The sequence below is a fragment of the Lygodium microphyllum genome, chromosome 16 (assembly GCF_053477565.2).
Source record: "Lygodium microphyllum isolate KBCC chromosome 16, Lygodium_microphyllum_v1.1.10, whole genome shotgun sequence".
NCBI classification, from domain to species: domain Eukaryota; kingdom Viridiplantae; phylum Streptophyta; class Polypodiopsida; order Schizaeales; family Lygodiaceae; genus Lygodium; species Lygodium microphyllum.
In genome coordinates this window covers 134,953,023-134,971,405 of record NC_141150.1, presented here as the reverse complement: position 1 = coordinate 134,971,405, position 18,383 = coordinate 134,953,023, and the positions used below count along the sequence as shown (strand labels likewise).

Here is an 18,383-nt window from a genome sequence, read left to right as displayed (position 1 = left end):
CTTATTTCATCATGTCTTTCATCTTTTCACGGTTCTTTTGCTCTTGCCCTTCTACGTTTACAATTTGCACAGGAGGGAACGTAGCGCTCTTTTATCAAATGAATTACATTGCGCCATGCGCTTTCCTTGCTAGAATATTCGATGCATCTTGCTAGAATATTCAGTGCACTCCTACGTTTTTTCTGAGCTTGCCTTCTTTTCCGCTTTTCTCACCTGTGCCGTCTCCCATTTCCAACTTGGGCTTCCTTGGTCTTCCTCTGCTTCTTTTGGGCTATATGGTCTGTAACATTACCACCCTCCTAGTTGAGTACCAGTCCCATGGCACTTGTGGGTAAGGTCTCAGGTAGCTGAAGGTTTACCTTGTGGGTTGGTGATGGGGCTTTTGTGGGGATTGGACATGGGAGAAAAGCATGTCGAAATTGTTGAGATTGTGGAAACGGAGGGTACTTTGAGTGGGTGACGAGGGCCTCCGATGATGCCGATGGTTGGTCACATCCGCATTTACCCAAAAAGAAAAAGAAAAGTGCACTGCCTAGGGGGTGTGTCTACCTCACCGTGTGGTTCATTGTGTCCATGCAAGTGGAACTGGGAGCTCGGTCGAACCGCAAGCAAAGCCTAGGATGTTGTCCCATGCTTGAGGACCTAGTTTCGTGTATGGGAAAAGTGCAGTGAGTGTAACTTAGAGAGACAAGTCTAACCATAGGTGAGTGTGACCTCCCTAGGTGTGTCCTGCCCTTGATGTGCCCTAAGCATGAAGTGGAGGCAAAAGGACTAGGGGGTTTAGGAACGGAGCCGGCCGACCTCGGCCACCAAACGTGTTGAACTTGAGGACCCCTAGGTACAATAATTGTGACACTTCTCAAGTGAGATCTCCTTTTCCCTTCTTGCTCTTCACTTCATACTTTTCCTTATTCTTTCTTTTTTCTTTTTTGTATTTTCCTTATTCTTTCTCTTTTTTTTTCCCCTCTTTTTTTTTTTTGAATGTGCACAAGGAGCCAATCCTCGGATTCTGGATCATAAGAGGAGGCAGCTGGGAGCTTGAGCGATTTACTAAGGAAGTTCCTACTTTGCACATAGTCTTTTAGGTTTATGTATACATTCAAAGGAGTTGTTAACAAAAATGGATAACTACACCTAGTGAGTCGTCATGCTTGCTCTAGCAGCCTCTTCCTTCTTTTCCTAGCCTCCTCTTTTCTTTCAACCGTGGCATCCTCATGTTGTACTTCCTACCGAGCTTACGATCTTGGAGAGGGTGGTTGTGGGACTTGTTCCTCATCTTGTTGCTTTAGTTCAAAATGTTGCCCCTCTTCTGGTGGCAATACCTGCTGCTCTCTCTCTCCCATTGACTCTTGCGGTCCTTGTTCCTCCTTAAAGCCTAACATCTCCACCTCTTCGACCATCAGCCCTGTCCTTAATAGATACTCTCGTTCCTTCTATTGGCTCGGGATGGTTCCCGCTCGTTGTGGTTGGACACACAGTCCATGCTTTATGGCTCTGCGGTGATCTCTAACTTCCTCTTTAGAGTTTCAACGGCCTCCTCTTCTGACTATGTGAAGTCCAAGACGGTACACTAAGGAAGGCGCCTTGTTGGGCTTCCAATCTCATGTTTGCAGCCTCTGCTCTGCTTTCAGCTAACACTTTGTCACCTTCTGCACGGGCTAGATGGCTTACTAGGTCTTTTACTCATCCTTCACTCTGGGTTACCCATGCTTCGACCTTCTGTTTCATCTCCTTGTGATGTCCTTGGAACACAAGTAGCGCTAGGTTGAGGCGGTTTGGAAGTAGCAAGCCGCAGTTTCTGTCAATAAACTAGTTAAGACTCTATAGGCTTTGCGATTTTGGACTCTATAGGCTTCACAGCTCGAGTCTCCTATGGTTTTGGTTCCTTAATTGTTGTGGGGTTCTTGCAGAGGCAAGCTTGAGGGTGGCGCTTGAGCGGTGGCACCCTTGGCTTTACATACCCATATCCAAATATTACCATCATAATAGCCTTGCGCTTGCAATAGGGTTTTGGAGACCCATAGTGGCTTGTCCATTCGTCTATGCCTGTAATCTCTTCTTTACCTCTTAGGTCTTGCATATGAGTTTCTAGCAACGCAAGGTCATGTTTGCTTATTTCTAGATGGCGGTCCTTGGTGCTTGGGCACCCATTTGAACTTGGATTCATTGACCTTTATCACACGCTCAACAGTTTGCGGGCGTTGAGGCTTGGCGGGTTGTGAGGAGTCATTAGGAAGATGGACAGGAGGTCAGCAATCACTCCATTGATAAAGTGCATGCCTTGGTCACTAACTAGCTCAATGGGACAACCAAATCGTAAGATCACTTGCTCCCAAAGGAACTTGGCCGTGGTCCTAGCATCATTTTTCCTAGTGGCTTGTGCTTTTGCCCACTTTGTGAGATAGTCTGTGGCAACTGATGATATACTTGGCCTGCAAGTACTATGCTGTAAGACTAATCGGTCCAATGAAGTCAATTCCCCATTTTTTGAATGATTGCCTTGCAACGATTGGGGTTAGCTCCATCCTGTCCTTGCAAGCGGTCACCTTGGTCCGTTGACACTATCACATTGCATCACGGAAAAGCGTGGGCCACCACAGTTAAGACTGAAGTACTTTGCACATTGTGTCTCTGTTGAAATGTCCTCTAGCAATTCCATCATGTGCCTCCGCAAGTATATCATGTATCTCATGTTCGCACACACATCGTCATAGTAAGCCATCTTGCCCTAATCTATAGAGTTGACAGGCTATCAATTGATAGGGTTATATCTTAATGATAACTCGCCTAAGCGGGGCCTTCTCGATAGGTCTTTCAAGTAGTCCATGCTCTAGCACTTGGACTATGTCGTTTACCTAGTATGGCATCAGGTAAGCTCTAAATAAATCCTTATTGCTATATAGGTTAAAAAGATGCATATCTAGTAAGTCGTCTACAATACCTTGTCCAAGGGCTTCTCCCGTGGGTATGCACGATATGTGACAGGTCATGTAGTGCTACTTTCCTTTGCATACAACCACGAAGAAGTCGAATTCTAGCAAAAGTAGCCACTTGGCTATGTATCCAATAGCGCAAGGTTTGTTCACGAAATACAGTAGAGCTTGATGGCCCACGAAGAAAGTGAAAGGCGTAGCTAAAAGATAATGCCAAAATTTCTTCGCAACAAACACCATGGCCAACCCTTCTTTCTCAATTGTGGAATAGTTCATCTCGGTATCTGTGAGTTGTTTGCTAGCAAAGCTCACTGAATAGTCTAGGTCGTATTCACCTAGCTAGCGCAAAACAACTCCAATGGCAAACTTTGAGGCGTCAATATGTACATGGAAGGTTATGGTCCAATCTCAAGCTCTTAGGATTGCCGCGGTGGTCAAAGCCTTACTCTTCGTATGCACGTTGACATTCCTCGGTCCATTCGAATACTATCAACAGTTTGTAGAGTGGTCTAGCGATTAATGCATAGTTTAACACGAATCGCCGATAGTACCCTGTATGTCCTAGAAAGCACTGATTAAGGGGGTTCAATGAGAGACAATAAATCTGCATCATTCAAAGACCACATGGAATTTGTCTAGGTGTTCCCCCCAACTTGAGTGAATGCACAGATCGTCAACGAACACTTCTAGTTCGCACCTAAGTATGTGCTTGAAGATGGCACACATGAGCTGTTGGAACGGGGCTGGTGCGTTTGTCAGCCCGAAGGGCATGACTATGTAGGCAAAGACGCCCCACTCGGTAGCGAACACGGTCTTATACCTATTATCAGGATACACTTGCACCTGATTATAACCTGAAAAGGCCTACAAGAAATTGTAGGCTTCTTTGCCAGTCACTCTCGAGCATATGCGCAATGTACAGTAGTAGGTAGTTCTCTCTTCGTAGCAATGTTGACTTTCTTATAATTGATACACACACTAATTTTTCCGTTCTTCTTCAAGACGATTATGATGGGAGAAACCCAATCCGTATGCTCAATTTCATAGATGAACCAGCCCTTAACAGCTTATCTATGGTCGTTGCTTAACCGATGTTACATCTGGTATCATGGGAATATCATGAGTCACTACACTCGGATCTACCTCATTCAGCTCATCGAGGGACCAAGCGGATATGTCTATGTATTCTCATAGGAGTGTAATGAGATTTGTTTCTTCCTACTCGATCAAGGAGTCAACTACGAAGACAGGTCGGGGCTTCTCCCCTTCCCTAGCCAGGTCAACCTCCTTAACTTTGGCAAGCCCTTCTACAGGTTCGTTCGCTTGTCCTTGCCTCTTGGCACCCAGCAAGATCACTACTCTTATCGCCCTTCTTGAATTTTGTATATCACTTTGGTAGATCTTGTGGTTTTTTCTACTCCTCAGCTTCCAACTCCCTAGGTTGTCCCTTTCTCTCTTCCCTCAACAGTCAGCACCTTAGGTAGACTGGTAGGTCCCTCTTGGTGCGTTTGGTCTCAAGTGGTCGGGGTATTTCAGGATCGTTATCTGAGTTCACTTCCGACTCAAAATTGAACTCTAGGTCTTCGCTAGAAGAGAGAGTCTCTTTTAGTAGTCGTAGCTCCGAAGGTGATTCCGTTCTAAATAGCGGTGCGGCACTTGGTTGGGTGAGCCTTGCTCGTTCGTAAGTAATTGCCCTTAAGTATTCCAACCATATGCGATCTCACTCCGTTCGCATGCTTCCTCTTTCCATCTTAAAGATATTCCCCTTATGCGGTTTGGAATCTACTCGTATTTGCTCAATTATGTGTCCATCAATGTCATACTCTATTGTGTCAATCTCTTCTTTGCTCTCTTCACTGAGGGAACAGTGGTCTTCGTACTCGTCATCCGAATCGTCCTCTTCCAACTGCCCATCATCTCCTAGGTTTCTATACTCCTCTTCTTTCTCATCCGTAACTAAGGCCCAATTGTACATTAGGTTCAAATTATGTACCTTGGTCCACTTCCACTTGGGTTGTCCATGAGATCCTTGAGGGATTTAAGGTTAGCGGCTGGTTTGCCAACTAGCTTGTCCATCAAGTACTCTAAGATTCTGTGGAGCTCCAGCTTGTTCGGGGCATAGAATTGACAGGGGTGGGCAAGCTACAAGAGCTTTTGGCCATCATGCATAATGATACTAAGGGCTTATTCATGGGCTCACCGGGCTATCTTAACAGCTTGCTTGTATTCCTCCTCGCCATCCGAGAATAGCAAATCAATGGTGGCTAGCACATGCATCTAGTCTCGCTCATCCTCAAGGCTAGGGATATATTTAGTTAGCGGCCCGTAAGATTTCCTAACTTGGGCATTGCCCTTCAACGTAATGGAGATGGCGTTCAAGTCGACTGGCGCTGTCTTCCAAGTGTCCATCTCTACTCTCACTGCTTATGTTTGGTTTCTTAAGGAAGATCAAGCCGTTGCCCCAATCTTCTATAACTCGTGTGTTCTGCATCTAGGGTCGGCCTAGCAAGATGTCGTAGTCTACTCCTTTCATGATGATGAAGTCTACTAAAAACTGGACTCCTGCAATCTTCAATGGCCAATTCTTCAACACTTCGGATGGCCTAACTTTCGCCCCATTGGCCAGTGTGACATTGAACCTAGCGTTCTTGATAGGCAGGTTATCCCAAGCTTGGAGCACTATGTGGCTAAGTACACCAACTCCAGCTCCCGTGTCCACAATCCTTTTTCTCGTAGCATCTTCTAGTGCTAAGACTGGCAAGACTGCATGCATCTCTACGCCTTTCCAGAAAGCATTGACATGTAAGGACTTAGGCACTAAGTACAGCATCAAGCTAGGTATCTAAGTCACAGTGTCATGGTCATGTAAGTTAGCTACCCCTTGCTCGATTGGTCCTTGCATCCACGGCTTCAACTCTTGCCACAGTATTGGGAGCTGCCTAAGTAGGTCTCCTAAGCGCAAAGTCACACGGGTCGTCACTAGTATCGTGAGAAGGTTATTAGCTACTTGCTTCCCTCTTAATTCCGTGCTTCTTGGCCAATGGCCTTGGCTAGTTTGCCAACCCATTGCACTTAAGCTTTGTCTATGTGATACTACTCAAGGTGCAGATGCATCTCTTGATTTCAGTTGCGTAGGTGAAATCGGTGTGCTCACACTAGAGAGCTCATTGATTCCATCTTCTAGGATGGGCTCAGCATCCTTCAAGTGCTCTTGGGCTTCTCTCACCCACTCTTTGACCTTATCTATGGCTTCAAGTTGACGCTTCAGATTGGGATACTCCCCGACCTTAGCATTCCCCTTTTCCACAATCTTCGGAGCAAATGTTTTTGCTTCTGCATCTGACTTTTTTCTCCGAGGTTAGCATCATGGTACTCTCCATCTTCAATGTGATCTTTGTTTCAGTTCTTTTCCTCCTTTGCCTACAGCTCTTTTTTCCTATTGAGACTACATCTAGGTTACTAGGCCTTGGCAATGATACAAAGGCCCGCTTTGTCTAAGCTCATGGAATAGGCGTAGCCTCTCTGTCGAGTGATTTAACTCTGAACAACCCCAATGGTACTGATGGCACAATCGTCGAACTAGAGGGTGGTTTCTGTCTAGGGAAATCGACAAATAGATAGGTGATTCCACACTCTGGACATCTAAGGTCAGCCTTCTCTTGATCTCTTGCTCCCTCTCGGGGCAGTGCACAAAAATATGCCCTGGGTGACCACAAGTCCAACATGCAATTAGTTCTTGGGTCTACCCTCCTAGGCCTCTACCCCTTACTCTGGCTAATGCCATCATCGGCACTGGTTGATAGTCCATGAGAATAGGATTCCCCTCTTCGTCATACAAGACATAAGGTTTCACATGTGTTTCCTCATCATTTGGCTCCTCCGCGTAGTAGACTGGAGCATTGCTCGATGGGTGGGTTACGAAAGGTCCAAGTGGCCTAGGTATGCCTATGGGATTAATCTTTGTTCCAAGGACAGCTGGTTTCGCATCATTAGGTGCTGGAAAAGTCAACAGGGTTCCCCTTCCGAAGAAGTTTGATGGCCTATTCCCTAAGTATGGCTAATTGTATGGCTAGGCATATGGAAGTCTTCTTGGTAGTCTGCAATGCATAGCGTCATGACCGAACCTACCACAATTGGCGCAAGGTTGGGACTGAGGGCCCTAACATTCTGCAGGAAAGTGGTTTCCGCCACAATGCACGCATTGGACATGTGGGTGTGTAGGTCTCCTCACCATCTCTTGCAACCTAGCTAGCTCCAACTTCATCTCTGCTAGCTCTTGGCTCTAGTCAATGCTTTTCCCTTTATCTTGGGCGCTTGGGACTAACCATTCGCTAGATATCGTGGCTCTCTCTGAGGATCTAGAATTAGCACTATCTCGATTTGAGCTCTTGAAACTTCTCTCCTTGAGCTGGTCGTCTACCTGTATGGTCTCTTCGAAGACCCTAGCTAGTATGTCTCTCTGCAAGCTCGAGTTGCTTGCTAAGGCCTTGTAGAGTTCCTCGCTGTAAATTCTGTTTATGAACACTGTGGAGATCGCTCTTTCGTTTGGTCATTCGTTAGATAGGATTCTCTTAAAGAGACTCCGCATGTGGATAACATAATCCCTAATGTCCTTCTTGTCCTTTTGCTTGACATTCATTAGTCACAGTATGAGGTTATCGAATACCCGGCCTCGGAGAACCTCTTAATGAAGAGATCCTTGAGGTTGTTGAAGTTATTATGTTCCGCCGCGTCTAAGCTGATCTACCATGTCCTACCCTTGTCACCTAGGTATAGGCCAAAAGCTTGCGAGTATTGCTCGAGATCTATGAGGCTGTTGGCCTTGCAAATTTGCTCGAACTGCTCTATGAACTATACAGGTCGTTATCTGGCTGGTATTTTTCTAACTACTTTGCGACTACAAGGATTTTCGACTGGCGCTTGGAGCCCTGGTTGATTCCTAACCTTGCAAGCATCGAGGTTGCTAGGGCTGTCGTGCTTTCTACTCTGAGGCCATATTGTCTATAAGTAGCTTCATGAGAAGCTCACACAGTGTTAAGTCTACCTCTAGCACTCTCTCCCGTTCTGCTTTCGGTCCTGTCCGATTCCTATTGGCTAGGGCTAATACACATTGAACTTCCAGCATCTCTATGTCTTGCTGCAACTTCCTAGCCCGCTGCTCATGGTTGTATGCTGCTATGCACTATAGAGCTTGCCGTGCTAATCTCCTTTCCTTCTCAAGGTCCGCTATGATGTCCTCAACCGGCCTACCATGGTGCTCCATCCTAGTTTGTAAGTCGTATTTATTGACCATCTGTTGGATATCGACTAGGAAATCTCCCAAATCAAGCTGGTCGTTTTCACGGCTAGAGCTAGAACTTAACATGTTGACGGCTTCTTACTCCACTAGGCTATTGATCAAGCAAATTAAGTCCAACAACGATGCATCCCCAATGGTGTCGGTCCGTCCATGCTCCTAAGCCTTCAGTATCTTGACTCTCTCTCTTGGTCCTACTGGTCAGGGTTCTTAGTAACCCGTCTAAGTCTGAGGGTCGCCTCCTATCGGTGGGTTTGATTCACTTATTATTTCTTGATGTGTTCCTTCTTATTGCAACCAGCCCTCAATTTATGTGCACTCAGTGTGTGCGTGGTGCTCTTTTTCGTGCGTGGTGCGAAATCAAGCTTTCAACTTCCAAGTGTATTTCAAGTATCAAAAATTGTGTGAGGTGCGAATACTAGATGAACAATGCAGCTCTAGCTCTCCCCTCATTCCAGTTTCGGCCAAGCATGGCTCTAACTGCGATTGTTGGCCGCTTTCAAGGGTCGATTAGGGTCTCAATTTGGGGCACTAAGTGGGGGTGGACGGCTAACGGGTTAGCTATGGTTGCTTCTGGCTCGTTAGGTCATTGTTTCTTCAGTTTCTCGCGTCTGGAAGCCGTTAAACTCGTTTGTAAGGCTTCCAAAGGTTTGTCGGGCTTGGGTCCAGGTTTGTCAAAGTCTGAGGATGTCAATTTTACCTAAATTCACAGTCAGCCCAAGTGGTCTGAATCGCAGAGGTCCAAGTCCCATACTCAACCCGTCCGAGGCCAAATGGCCAAGTACAAATGGGCCGAATGACATGTGGCCAAGTGGAACGAATCCAAGTTTCTGCGACTCGGACAGGGTACCCATCCAAGTGGGCGAGTCAAAGTGGTCGAATGGCCAAAAGCTTTCAGCCGACTGCAGCTGTCTAAGTCCCAAACTGGGACAGGCCAAGCGCGGTAGCATTTTTCACCAAAAGAGACAAAAACTCGATTTGTTCATTCGAGGCTTCCTAATCCTATTGACATTGTCTGGGACTGAGCTCCTACACCTTGGAAACTAGTGTAACTCACTTGGAGCAAGGATGACAAAGACTCGCAACCGTCACAATGATTTTATTGGTTCCCACACCTACAAGAAAACCTAGCTCTCTCTCTCTCCCTCACTGTTGCAAATGCAAATGAGCCTTCGCCCCCCTTCCCTTGGGTCTTAAATCCCCGATCTAGTAGCCGAGTGTTGCCTTGCTATGGGCATGAATTACGATCCCTTTTTTCCCTTGTTTTTGCCCTGTTATGGGCATGTTTATAGCAGCAACCCTAAACTAATTTGCCTTGATTTCTTGGTCCTATCCTACTCTAAATACAACAAAAATCACAACTCAAGTACTGAGATGAATTAACTTACTTGTCTACTCATTAAAAACTCAAAATACTTAATTGCTTCGAAGATTAAACTCCAAAATCTCCTACCTACATCAAGCACCAGTTCAGGGATGAAACCCTACTTCAACGCTCGATTTGAAGCACTCAAGCTTGAATCCATTGGTCCCAACAACGGAACCAAAATGTAAGAGCTCTCGCTCGACCGTCAAAACCCACGGACCGCTTATTGCTTTAAGCGTTTTAAGCCAAATGCTACGGCTACCGCTCACATAGCCGTACACGCTCTCAACCTTACGAGAGTAGTGAGCTTACCTTGATGCCCGATTGAGTAGCCTTCTCCCTCAAGCACTTCGGTAGCTTCACGATTCGAGATGCGAGCTCAAGCAGCAAGCTCAATTCTCTATCTCCAAGCTCCATCTTCCATAACACACGCGTGAGACAAGACAAGACAAGACAAGACAAGAGAAGGGAAGAGAAGAGAAGAGAAGAGAAAAAGAGAGGAGAAGATGGAGAGCTTCTCCACCACAATCCTTCATCCTTACACACTCACTCCCTCTCTCAAACACAAGCACAAGCACAAGCACAAGCAAGGAGAAGAGAAGAAGAGAATAAGAGAGCCACTTTAGCCACACACCAAGAATGAGCTTCTTTATTTACTTTTTGACTTTTATACATGCCCTCCTCCCTTTGGGCACCCATCCCCCTTTATTACATAAAGGGCCGTTTTAGCCAAGGTCTTCTTTCCTCATGTCTTTCCTCTTTTCACGGTTCTTTTTGCTCTTGCCCTTCTATGTTTATAATTTACGCACGAGGGAGCCTCGCACTCTTTTATAAAATGAATTACATTGCGCCCTGCACTTTCCTTGCCAGAATATTTAATGCAACTTGCTAGAATATTTAGTACACTCCTACATTTTTTCTGAGCTTGCCTTCTTTTTCGCTTTTCTCACCTGGGCCGTCTTCCATTTCCGACTTGGGCTTCTTTGGTCTTCCTCTACTTCTTTTTGGGCTGTATGGTCTGTAACAATGTTGGACATAATTGTAAGAGTGCACAACGGAAAGAGGAAAGTGAACACACACAGAAGAAATAGACAAAGAGAACGTAGGAGAGAGAAAAAACAATGTGATTTCAATGGTTGAAGGTACAAGGCTGCAACAATCAGCTCCAACATGTAGCTTGATGCAGCGCCCAAACGGTAGCAGAGGGATGACATAATGAGGAGGGCTGGCTGATCACAAAGGATCAATGATGGATAATGGATAATGAAAGTGGAAGGACAGGTTGTCTCTATATAGGTGAAAAATAGGGAAAACCCTAAATGTGATCAAACCCCTAAAAAATAGCCAAAAGTGAACAACAAGAAATGCACTAATGTGCCCTCAATCTGAAGTGTCTAAAACACATAAAATGATAGACAAAGACAATGTCAAAGCTCCTAATGTCCTCATCTGACTCAAACTGAGGCTTGCATGTAGGAGATGACTACACAAGACACACATGATTCCTAACAATAATCTCCCAGTAACATGTTAGCAAACTCCAACAAGTGTTCCCAGTCTAAGTCTTGCGATTCCTAAGTAGTAGATGTGACCTGTGCATAGGCGCACAACCAATGATCATCTAATAGAGATTTCTCATGGTCTTCCATCAAAGCATTAGAAGCATGTTTGCTGTATTTGACTAGCGGTTGCACATCAAGATCAGGTTGAACTTCAGAACAAGAGACCGCCATCTCAATACATGGAACCATTTCTTCCCCCTCTTCAACATCCAAATCAGGCTCCAAAGTCTCCACCACCTAATCAATAAAAGTGGTGTTGATTTCAAACATGACTGCTGTACTAGCAAAGTACACAGGTTATGTTCGCCAAATCATCTAACTAATCTCTATGATCTGCAATCTGATCTGATCTGCTCCTCCTCTCTCTCTCTCTCTCTAACATCCAATCAGCCTTTCCACACTTGCATGATAAGGTTTTGCCAAGTGGCAACCTTCCAAATCGATTTTTCAGCTGGTTAATTAATTTTCAGAATTAAATAACTGTGAAAATTAATTCAACCTTTTGTTACTACATTGATGAAGAATGTCAATCAAGGAGCAAGAACCCCTCTCCATATCAAAGCCCAATCCAACACAAGGCCATCATAAGCCACTTGAAATAACGAGGCCTCGAACAGATCACTCCACAAAACTCCAATCAACGATGGCTGAGCCAAGCTTCTAACCCAACTAAAAGATAATAGCAAGGAGCTATCGAAGGTGTCATAACCTATGCAAAGAAATAACAAGAACCAAGGATCAAGCAACTAGGGATGGTAGCTCGATGACAGGAAAAAGGCCACCACATGAAAGAAAGGCCCGACGATGTCTGCAATCCTTGAAGAAGCTCCTCAAGATCCTAGCAACCCCCCTCTAAAACACAAAGGGCCAAGAAATCCATAGCCGCATGGGCCCTCGTCACCAATATCGCCCCCCTTTTAAAGGAATAGGGATACAAGGGAACCACCAGAGGAGATGGTAGGAGATGGGATAAAGCCTGTGGAATGCAGAATTGAAAATGGATGCAGCAATGGAACTCTACCTTGAAAGGCCTTCCACGATAAAAGGGGCATAAAGCTTGTTTAGTCCCCCTCTCCTATCAACCTATCAAAAGAATGGATCCCGTAGAAAAATCCTCAACAAAGACGGTCTGCTCCCATGAAGATAACTTGAGTACCAAATCTAGTAAGGTCATGACTTAAGAGGAGATGGAAGTCCAAGTCCAAAAGATGTAGGACTCCTAAAATGGAGCTAAATGGATGGCCAAGCAATAGAGACAAGATGCCAACACCACAAATAGGCACCAAAGTAATGTCACCAATAGTGATTATACCCTCTAATGAACAAAGATCTTGAAGCCAATCTCCTCGAGGTTGTGAAGGAATACTAACACATATGTAACAATTGGTCCAAATTCAAAGTAAAGGTTGGCTTCGATGACATAGCTCCACCCTTTGGCCCAAATGAAGGTGAGGATATTTTTTACAGCACTTCTCCCCAAGTGCAAGTTCTTCCAACAATGAGAACACTTCGAATATCCTTTGCGCTTATTTCTTCTTATTTCCTTTATTTTGCTTGGCTTGTCCTTTGCCTGTAGATGATGCCACAAAAGCACGGCTATGTGCATTGGCTTTGCGAGTATCTACCTCCCTATGACACCCATCCTACTCAAGCACTTCTAAGACTAGCTTCTCCCCACTAATAGTATCCCTTATATAAAAGGTGAGAAGATTAGTGGTGGTGTGCATAGGATATCCTTTGCACTTTCCATCAAAATCTATGTCAAGGTTTGAAGATAAGTCCAATTTCTGCTTCTTTTCTTTCTTCAACTTGGCTTGTCCTTTACCCATAGATGATGCCACAAATGTTAGTATTATACATGCTTCTATGTGTGAATAAACCTTAGGTGTGTAAATGTGTCAAAGGTGTGAACAACTTTTACAACTCCCCAACACTTAATAAGGGCCAAAAGTTTGGGGAAAATCCTAGGCCTGAATAATAAGGCCCTAATCATTGCACTTTCATCAACATCTATCGCATCAATCTATTTATTTTGGTGTGCAAGAGTTCTCTCTCTCTCTCTCTCTCTCTCTCTCTCTCTCTCTCTCTCTCTCTCTCTCTCTCACACACACACACACATCATGGAGCTTCATCCTCCATAGCCTACTGGCCGCACACAAACTCCATACCTGAAACCAACCTTTCTTCTTCAAGAGGGTGGTGAAACCAAAATTAAGCACTTAATTACAACAATTAACAAATTCACAAAACTAAAATGCACACTCTACCATAAAATCTTGGACATTGGACACCCTATTAGCCCCAAAATTGGCACCCCTTTTGATATTTCTTTAACTTATATTGCAATTGGATGGGTACAACTAAGATTCCATAATCTCCTCCAATGATCCAAATGCTCTCCTCCAATGATCCAAATGCCTCTTGCCACCACAAATGATTAGCAAGCCTTCAAACCAATCTTCCCCTTGGTTTGCTTAGAAATTGGCATTTGCTCTACTTCGTGGAATACAACTTCAGCCCCAAATCTGATATTGGTTGGCTGACCTCTTGAATCTCCTTGAAATTCCTTAATTTCTGCTGAAATTCAAGTCCTAAGCCCTCAATTATGAGCATGCATCCCAAGGTGGCTGTCAAACCCTAATTTCTGCTATAAATAGGATTTACAGGAGAGATTGACTAAAATCTCTTCCTCGAAAAGATCGTACTATTGGAAAATGTTGAGACAACTTAAGTGACGGCTAGGAAATGAGAGAGAATGCTATAGAGAGAAATGTTAAAGTTTGATCGTCGCGAGAAATGCTGAAAAGCTACTGCTGCCCTACTCAAACAACCATTCAAGCTATCACCTACAGCTTTGATCACCAGAAAGACTACTACCCCCTCCTATATATACTGTCATCTAAACCAAAACGACCTTGGGCTGCCATCACTTGCTCCTAGAGGACTCTAAACTATTGTCACATGATGTACTGATCCTTGGTGGTTGCAAATCATATCACCAAACTCTCCTTGCTCTCTCATGACCTTCTTCTCTCACACAATGCTAGAATAGCCTTCCACTAGCCCCTAAAAATGTTTTTCTCACTTGTATGGATAAGTTTTGCAAGGTGGCAGCCTTCTAATCCCATTTTTTAGCATTATTCAGCTTATTAAATTAATTTTCATAATATTAATAATTATTCTAGTGCTCTAAAAATTCACCATCCAATAATTATTGGCTAGGCCAATTTGTCTTCCAAGTATCCCTAAGTAGATTTTGAACTCTAGACCAATATTAATTAATTAATTAATGCCTAGTCTCTAATATCACCACTGACATTAATGGCCAATAAATTGGTCTAGGCCCAGATCTAACACCAGATACCACCTAGTACATGTCAGACATAACTTATTTTAACTTTTGCCCTTGGCACCAACAAATATTTTAGGATCTTGGATGCCACAGTATAAAATAATTAACTTGCACCTCACATGTGCAAGTGACATCAGCACATTTGATTAGCTTTTAGTCAAATGCTAAGCAAAGCAATAAAATTTCATGTCCTCATGACAATACCCAACAGCCATCAGCTATCCACCTAATGTTCATGTGGTGCTTGACATGTAGAAGAAGAAGAAGAAGAGAGTAACTTGCTGCCTATCGCAAGTGCTGCTGACACCTACTATTCACTTCCTCAACCTTCATAGTTTATGCATTGCACTTTTTGTTGCATTGCCTACTGGTTCCAACTTGTCACCCAACAATGGATGCGATGATCATTGTAGTGCTATGGGGATGTGGTGATGGTTTCTAGGGGCTACTTGTTCTCCATCATTGTATATTTTATTGTATTGACCACCCATGATCCGAGAGAGGCTGTCAGTGGTGTACATTTTATGGGTGTTAGGATTTTGATTAGGGTTTTGTATTAGGCACCTTTATGGCGGTTCGTAGCCCATTTAGGGTTGGCTCATTTATCTCAAGTCTCATGTAGAGTCTATATATACTCCACTCCTCCATTCTTTTTTACACCTGATCACATCCACCTAGAGAGAGAAAGTCTGAAAATACTACTGGGGTCACCACACATACCATTCACCTATGTGGTTTGTACGTTGCATCCCTTGTATTCTGTTACTACGGATTCCATTTCCCCTACATTCAGTGCTTGAATTCATGTTCTTTCTTTCATTTGTTGCCACTGTCTGATTCAAAATAGGGATCCCATAATATCCCAAGCCAGTAATTCAAACCATTGAAGAAAGAAACCATAATAGTTTTCTATTGGGATTTTGAGATGTTCGACTAGCACAATACTGACCAATAATTTAGACACATCATGCCTAAGATTGAGATGTTTGAGCTCTTATGGCTATTGGGACTTGGATCCACCCAACTTTGCAGGTAATTCTAGCAAGAAGAATGCCACTTGCAATGTAGTCCTTTTAATGAGGAACATGTATGACAAGCTGATGAGCTTTGACACAGTGATTCAGCTCCTACCATGCTGCTTGGAGCCTTACAGAAGTCCAATGAAGACAATCATAATTCATTTTCAGTTCAACCATGGAACATGGACATAACAGAGTCTGCTATGTTGCAAGCCCAGCCACTAAAGTCCAAGACAATGAAGGATCTGGAATAAATTGCTCCATGAGGCCCACTGGCATTCATATAGACCAGGGACATGAATGAGAATCAGAAGCCTTTCCAATCTCAGAATGGCCACCCCAATGTGTTGCAACCTTCTAGAAAAGTAATGGTTCCCCAAAGCTATCTTACAAGGGCCAGCATGTTTCCTTGGGCACTTTAATTCACAAACAAGGGTTGGTAATTAAGCTCAAATTTCCTATTTGACCACAAAGGGCAGCCTCTTATATGAAATGGAAACTGCAGAGAACAAGCTTACATTACTAAAATATATCTTTGTCGTGCATCCAAGCATAAAGTATTCACCAGGCATCAAAGTTAAGCTTTCCTTGAATAAGGAAGCAAAATAACAAATACTCTAAAGTCACAGCTTTGGTCTATCCCAGTTATAAGGAGCCTGTCAAAAAAGAGCATTTGTAAATCATCCTGACAGGCGATACCTGCTACTAGACACGCTGAAATTGCAACACCAGAAGTACGCAACTGCCCAATGTATCGAGCTATTTGTGATTTTAAGTAGAGTCTAAGGACCTGACATCAGGTTGGAACAATAAACCCTTGCAAGAATGCCTGCAGCTGCCTCTCTCATGACCTTCTGCTCGGGAGGACTGCCTACCTAGCTAGGTGCGGTTGGAGGCAGAGGGCTACCGGCCCGGTAATCAGGAAGCGTATAGAGGAAAATCTGCCACCTGAGACCACGAAAGGAAGGAGGACTCATCGATCAAAGCGTGATACAGAAGAATCTGAATTGTTATGCATTCGCGCACCTTCAGAAACGCCGATTATGGAGAGAAAATCAAATGCGAAAATCGCCTGTGATTCGTGTCGTTAAGCTGTCAAAACGTGGGTGCATTGTGGAAACAAGAAACCACCCCGAAACAGGCCAGAAAACTCAAACGAGGAACAGGCGAAGAAGAGGCGTGGGCAACTGAAACCTGCAGCTAACGGGTGCAGGAAAAGTATCCATACAAGCCTGCAGCTAACGGGTGCAGAAAAAGAATCCATACCTGGTAATACTGAGGCGTAGAGAATCCTTTGCTGGTTGGCGAGAATGGAAATAGCCGCGTTGGGCAGGCGAGGGCGAGGCGAGGCGGCACCAATCTAGCGGACTGCCTGGAGGCATGTCAAAAATGGAGGGGGGACGATCGATATCAAGCGGGTCTGCTTGTCGCTTAGAGAACGGGCCCCTGCCTGACCTTCACACGTGTACTTCCCGAAGTTCTGAGGGCACTTGACTACCGACTCCGTCCGTTAACGGGCCCGGCCCTTTATTATTGTTAAAGTTCGCTTATGTTAGATCTTCCACGGGAATTTGGGTAGGGTCTATGTTAGCTACTTAGAGCCATGCCGCGCCTAAGTCTCAAGCTCGACCCGGCATGGTCGCGGCTTGCCAAATTACTACAGGTCAAAAGGGAGGATAATCAGTAGATAGCCATCGCCCAATTCATTGGTTCCTCTTTCCACTTTTCCCTGCTTGTCCCCTATGCTCACTCGATACGCCCAAACATAGCTAAAAGATCACCCACAATCCACGCTCTATCACCTACGCCCGTCTTTTCTCTGGCAGTCTCTCCCTCATACTTCCTCTCACTACCAAATCACTATAGGGCTCTATCCCAACCCATCTATAGGCTGCCCATCATATATATATATATATATATATATATATACACTACATTATTATTTGAGCTACAGGTTTGGGAAAGTGTCGAACTACCACAGTGCTCCCAAACCAAACCAAAGTGACCATTAATGTCACATGATTGAGGGCAGAAGGAAAGGTAAGTGACCATTTATGTCACATGATTGGGGGGAGAAAGAAGAAAACGTGGTCTCCTTCCACCACCGTCTCTTCTTCTCTCACTCTCACTCTCATTCTCACTTTCACTCTCACTCTCACAGGACAGGAGGAGGCAGGCCAGCAAGCAGCAAGTATGTGTTAGTTACTTAAGAGAGAGAGAGAGAAAGAGAGAGAGTTTAGTTTTGGTTGTTTGTGGTTAGTTAGTTTAGTTAGTTTATTTAGTTATTTTATATAGTTATTTAGTTAGTTTTGGCTATTTTATTTATTTAGTTAGTTGATTAGATAAGTTAAATAGTTGATTAGATAAGTTAAATAGTAAGTTAGTAGTTACTTTAGATTGTGTGTTAGTTACTTTAGATATAGTTTAGGGTTAGTTTGCTTTTTTGTTTTAGTTTATATATGTGTTAGTTACTTGAGAGAGAGAGAGAGAGAGAGAGAGAGAGAGAGAGAGAGAGAGGTTGGTTTGCTTGGTATGGTTTAATTTATTGGTATTTTGCTTTATTTTGTGCAGTTTGTTTGTGAGGATTGCTATTTCAAGTCGGTGATGTCTCTCTCTCTTGGTTTGCTTGGTATGGTTTAATTTATTGGTATTTTGGTTTATTTTGTGCAGTTTGTTTGTGAGGATTGCTATTTCACGTCGGTGATCTCTCTCTCTCTCTCTCTCTCTCTCTCTCTCTCTCTCTCTCTCTCTCTCAAGTTGTAAATTAGTTTTGATGTATTTATTCATTCAAATAGTAAGTTAGTTAGTTAAATATAGTAAGTTAGTTAGTTAAATAGATTGTTAGTTAGTTTGGT

The 18,383-nt window shown here is 44.0% G+C and overlaps 1 protein-coding gene across 3 annotated transcripts in view; it reads right to left on the bottom strand.

Moving 5' to 3' along the window:
* LOC148023468 (uncharacterized) overlaps positions 1 to 17,022 on the bottom strand; it is a 105,336-nt gene extending 88,314 nt beyond the window's left edge. The window contains exon 1 of one of the 3 annotated variants that reach the window (XM_087696444.1): positions 16,795 to 17,022. In XM_087696444.1, coding sequence (XP_087552570.1) covers positions 16,795 to 16,910 — 116 coding nt within the window. In that variant the 5' untranslated portion in view covers positions 16,911 to 17,022. The remainder of the gene's footprint in view (positions 1 to 16,794) is intronic. The other 2 variants (XM_087696445.1, XM_087696443.1) reach the window with 2 other exon arrangements.
* Positions 17,023 to 18,383: the final 1,361 nt, after the last annotated feature.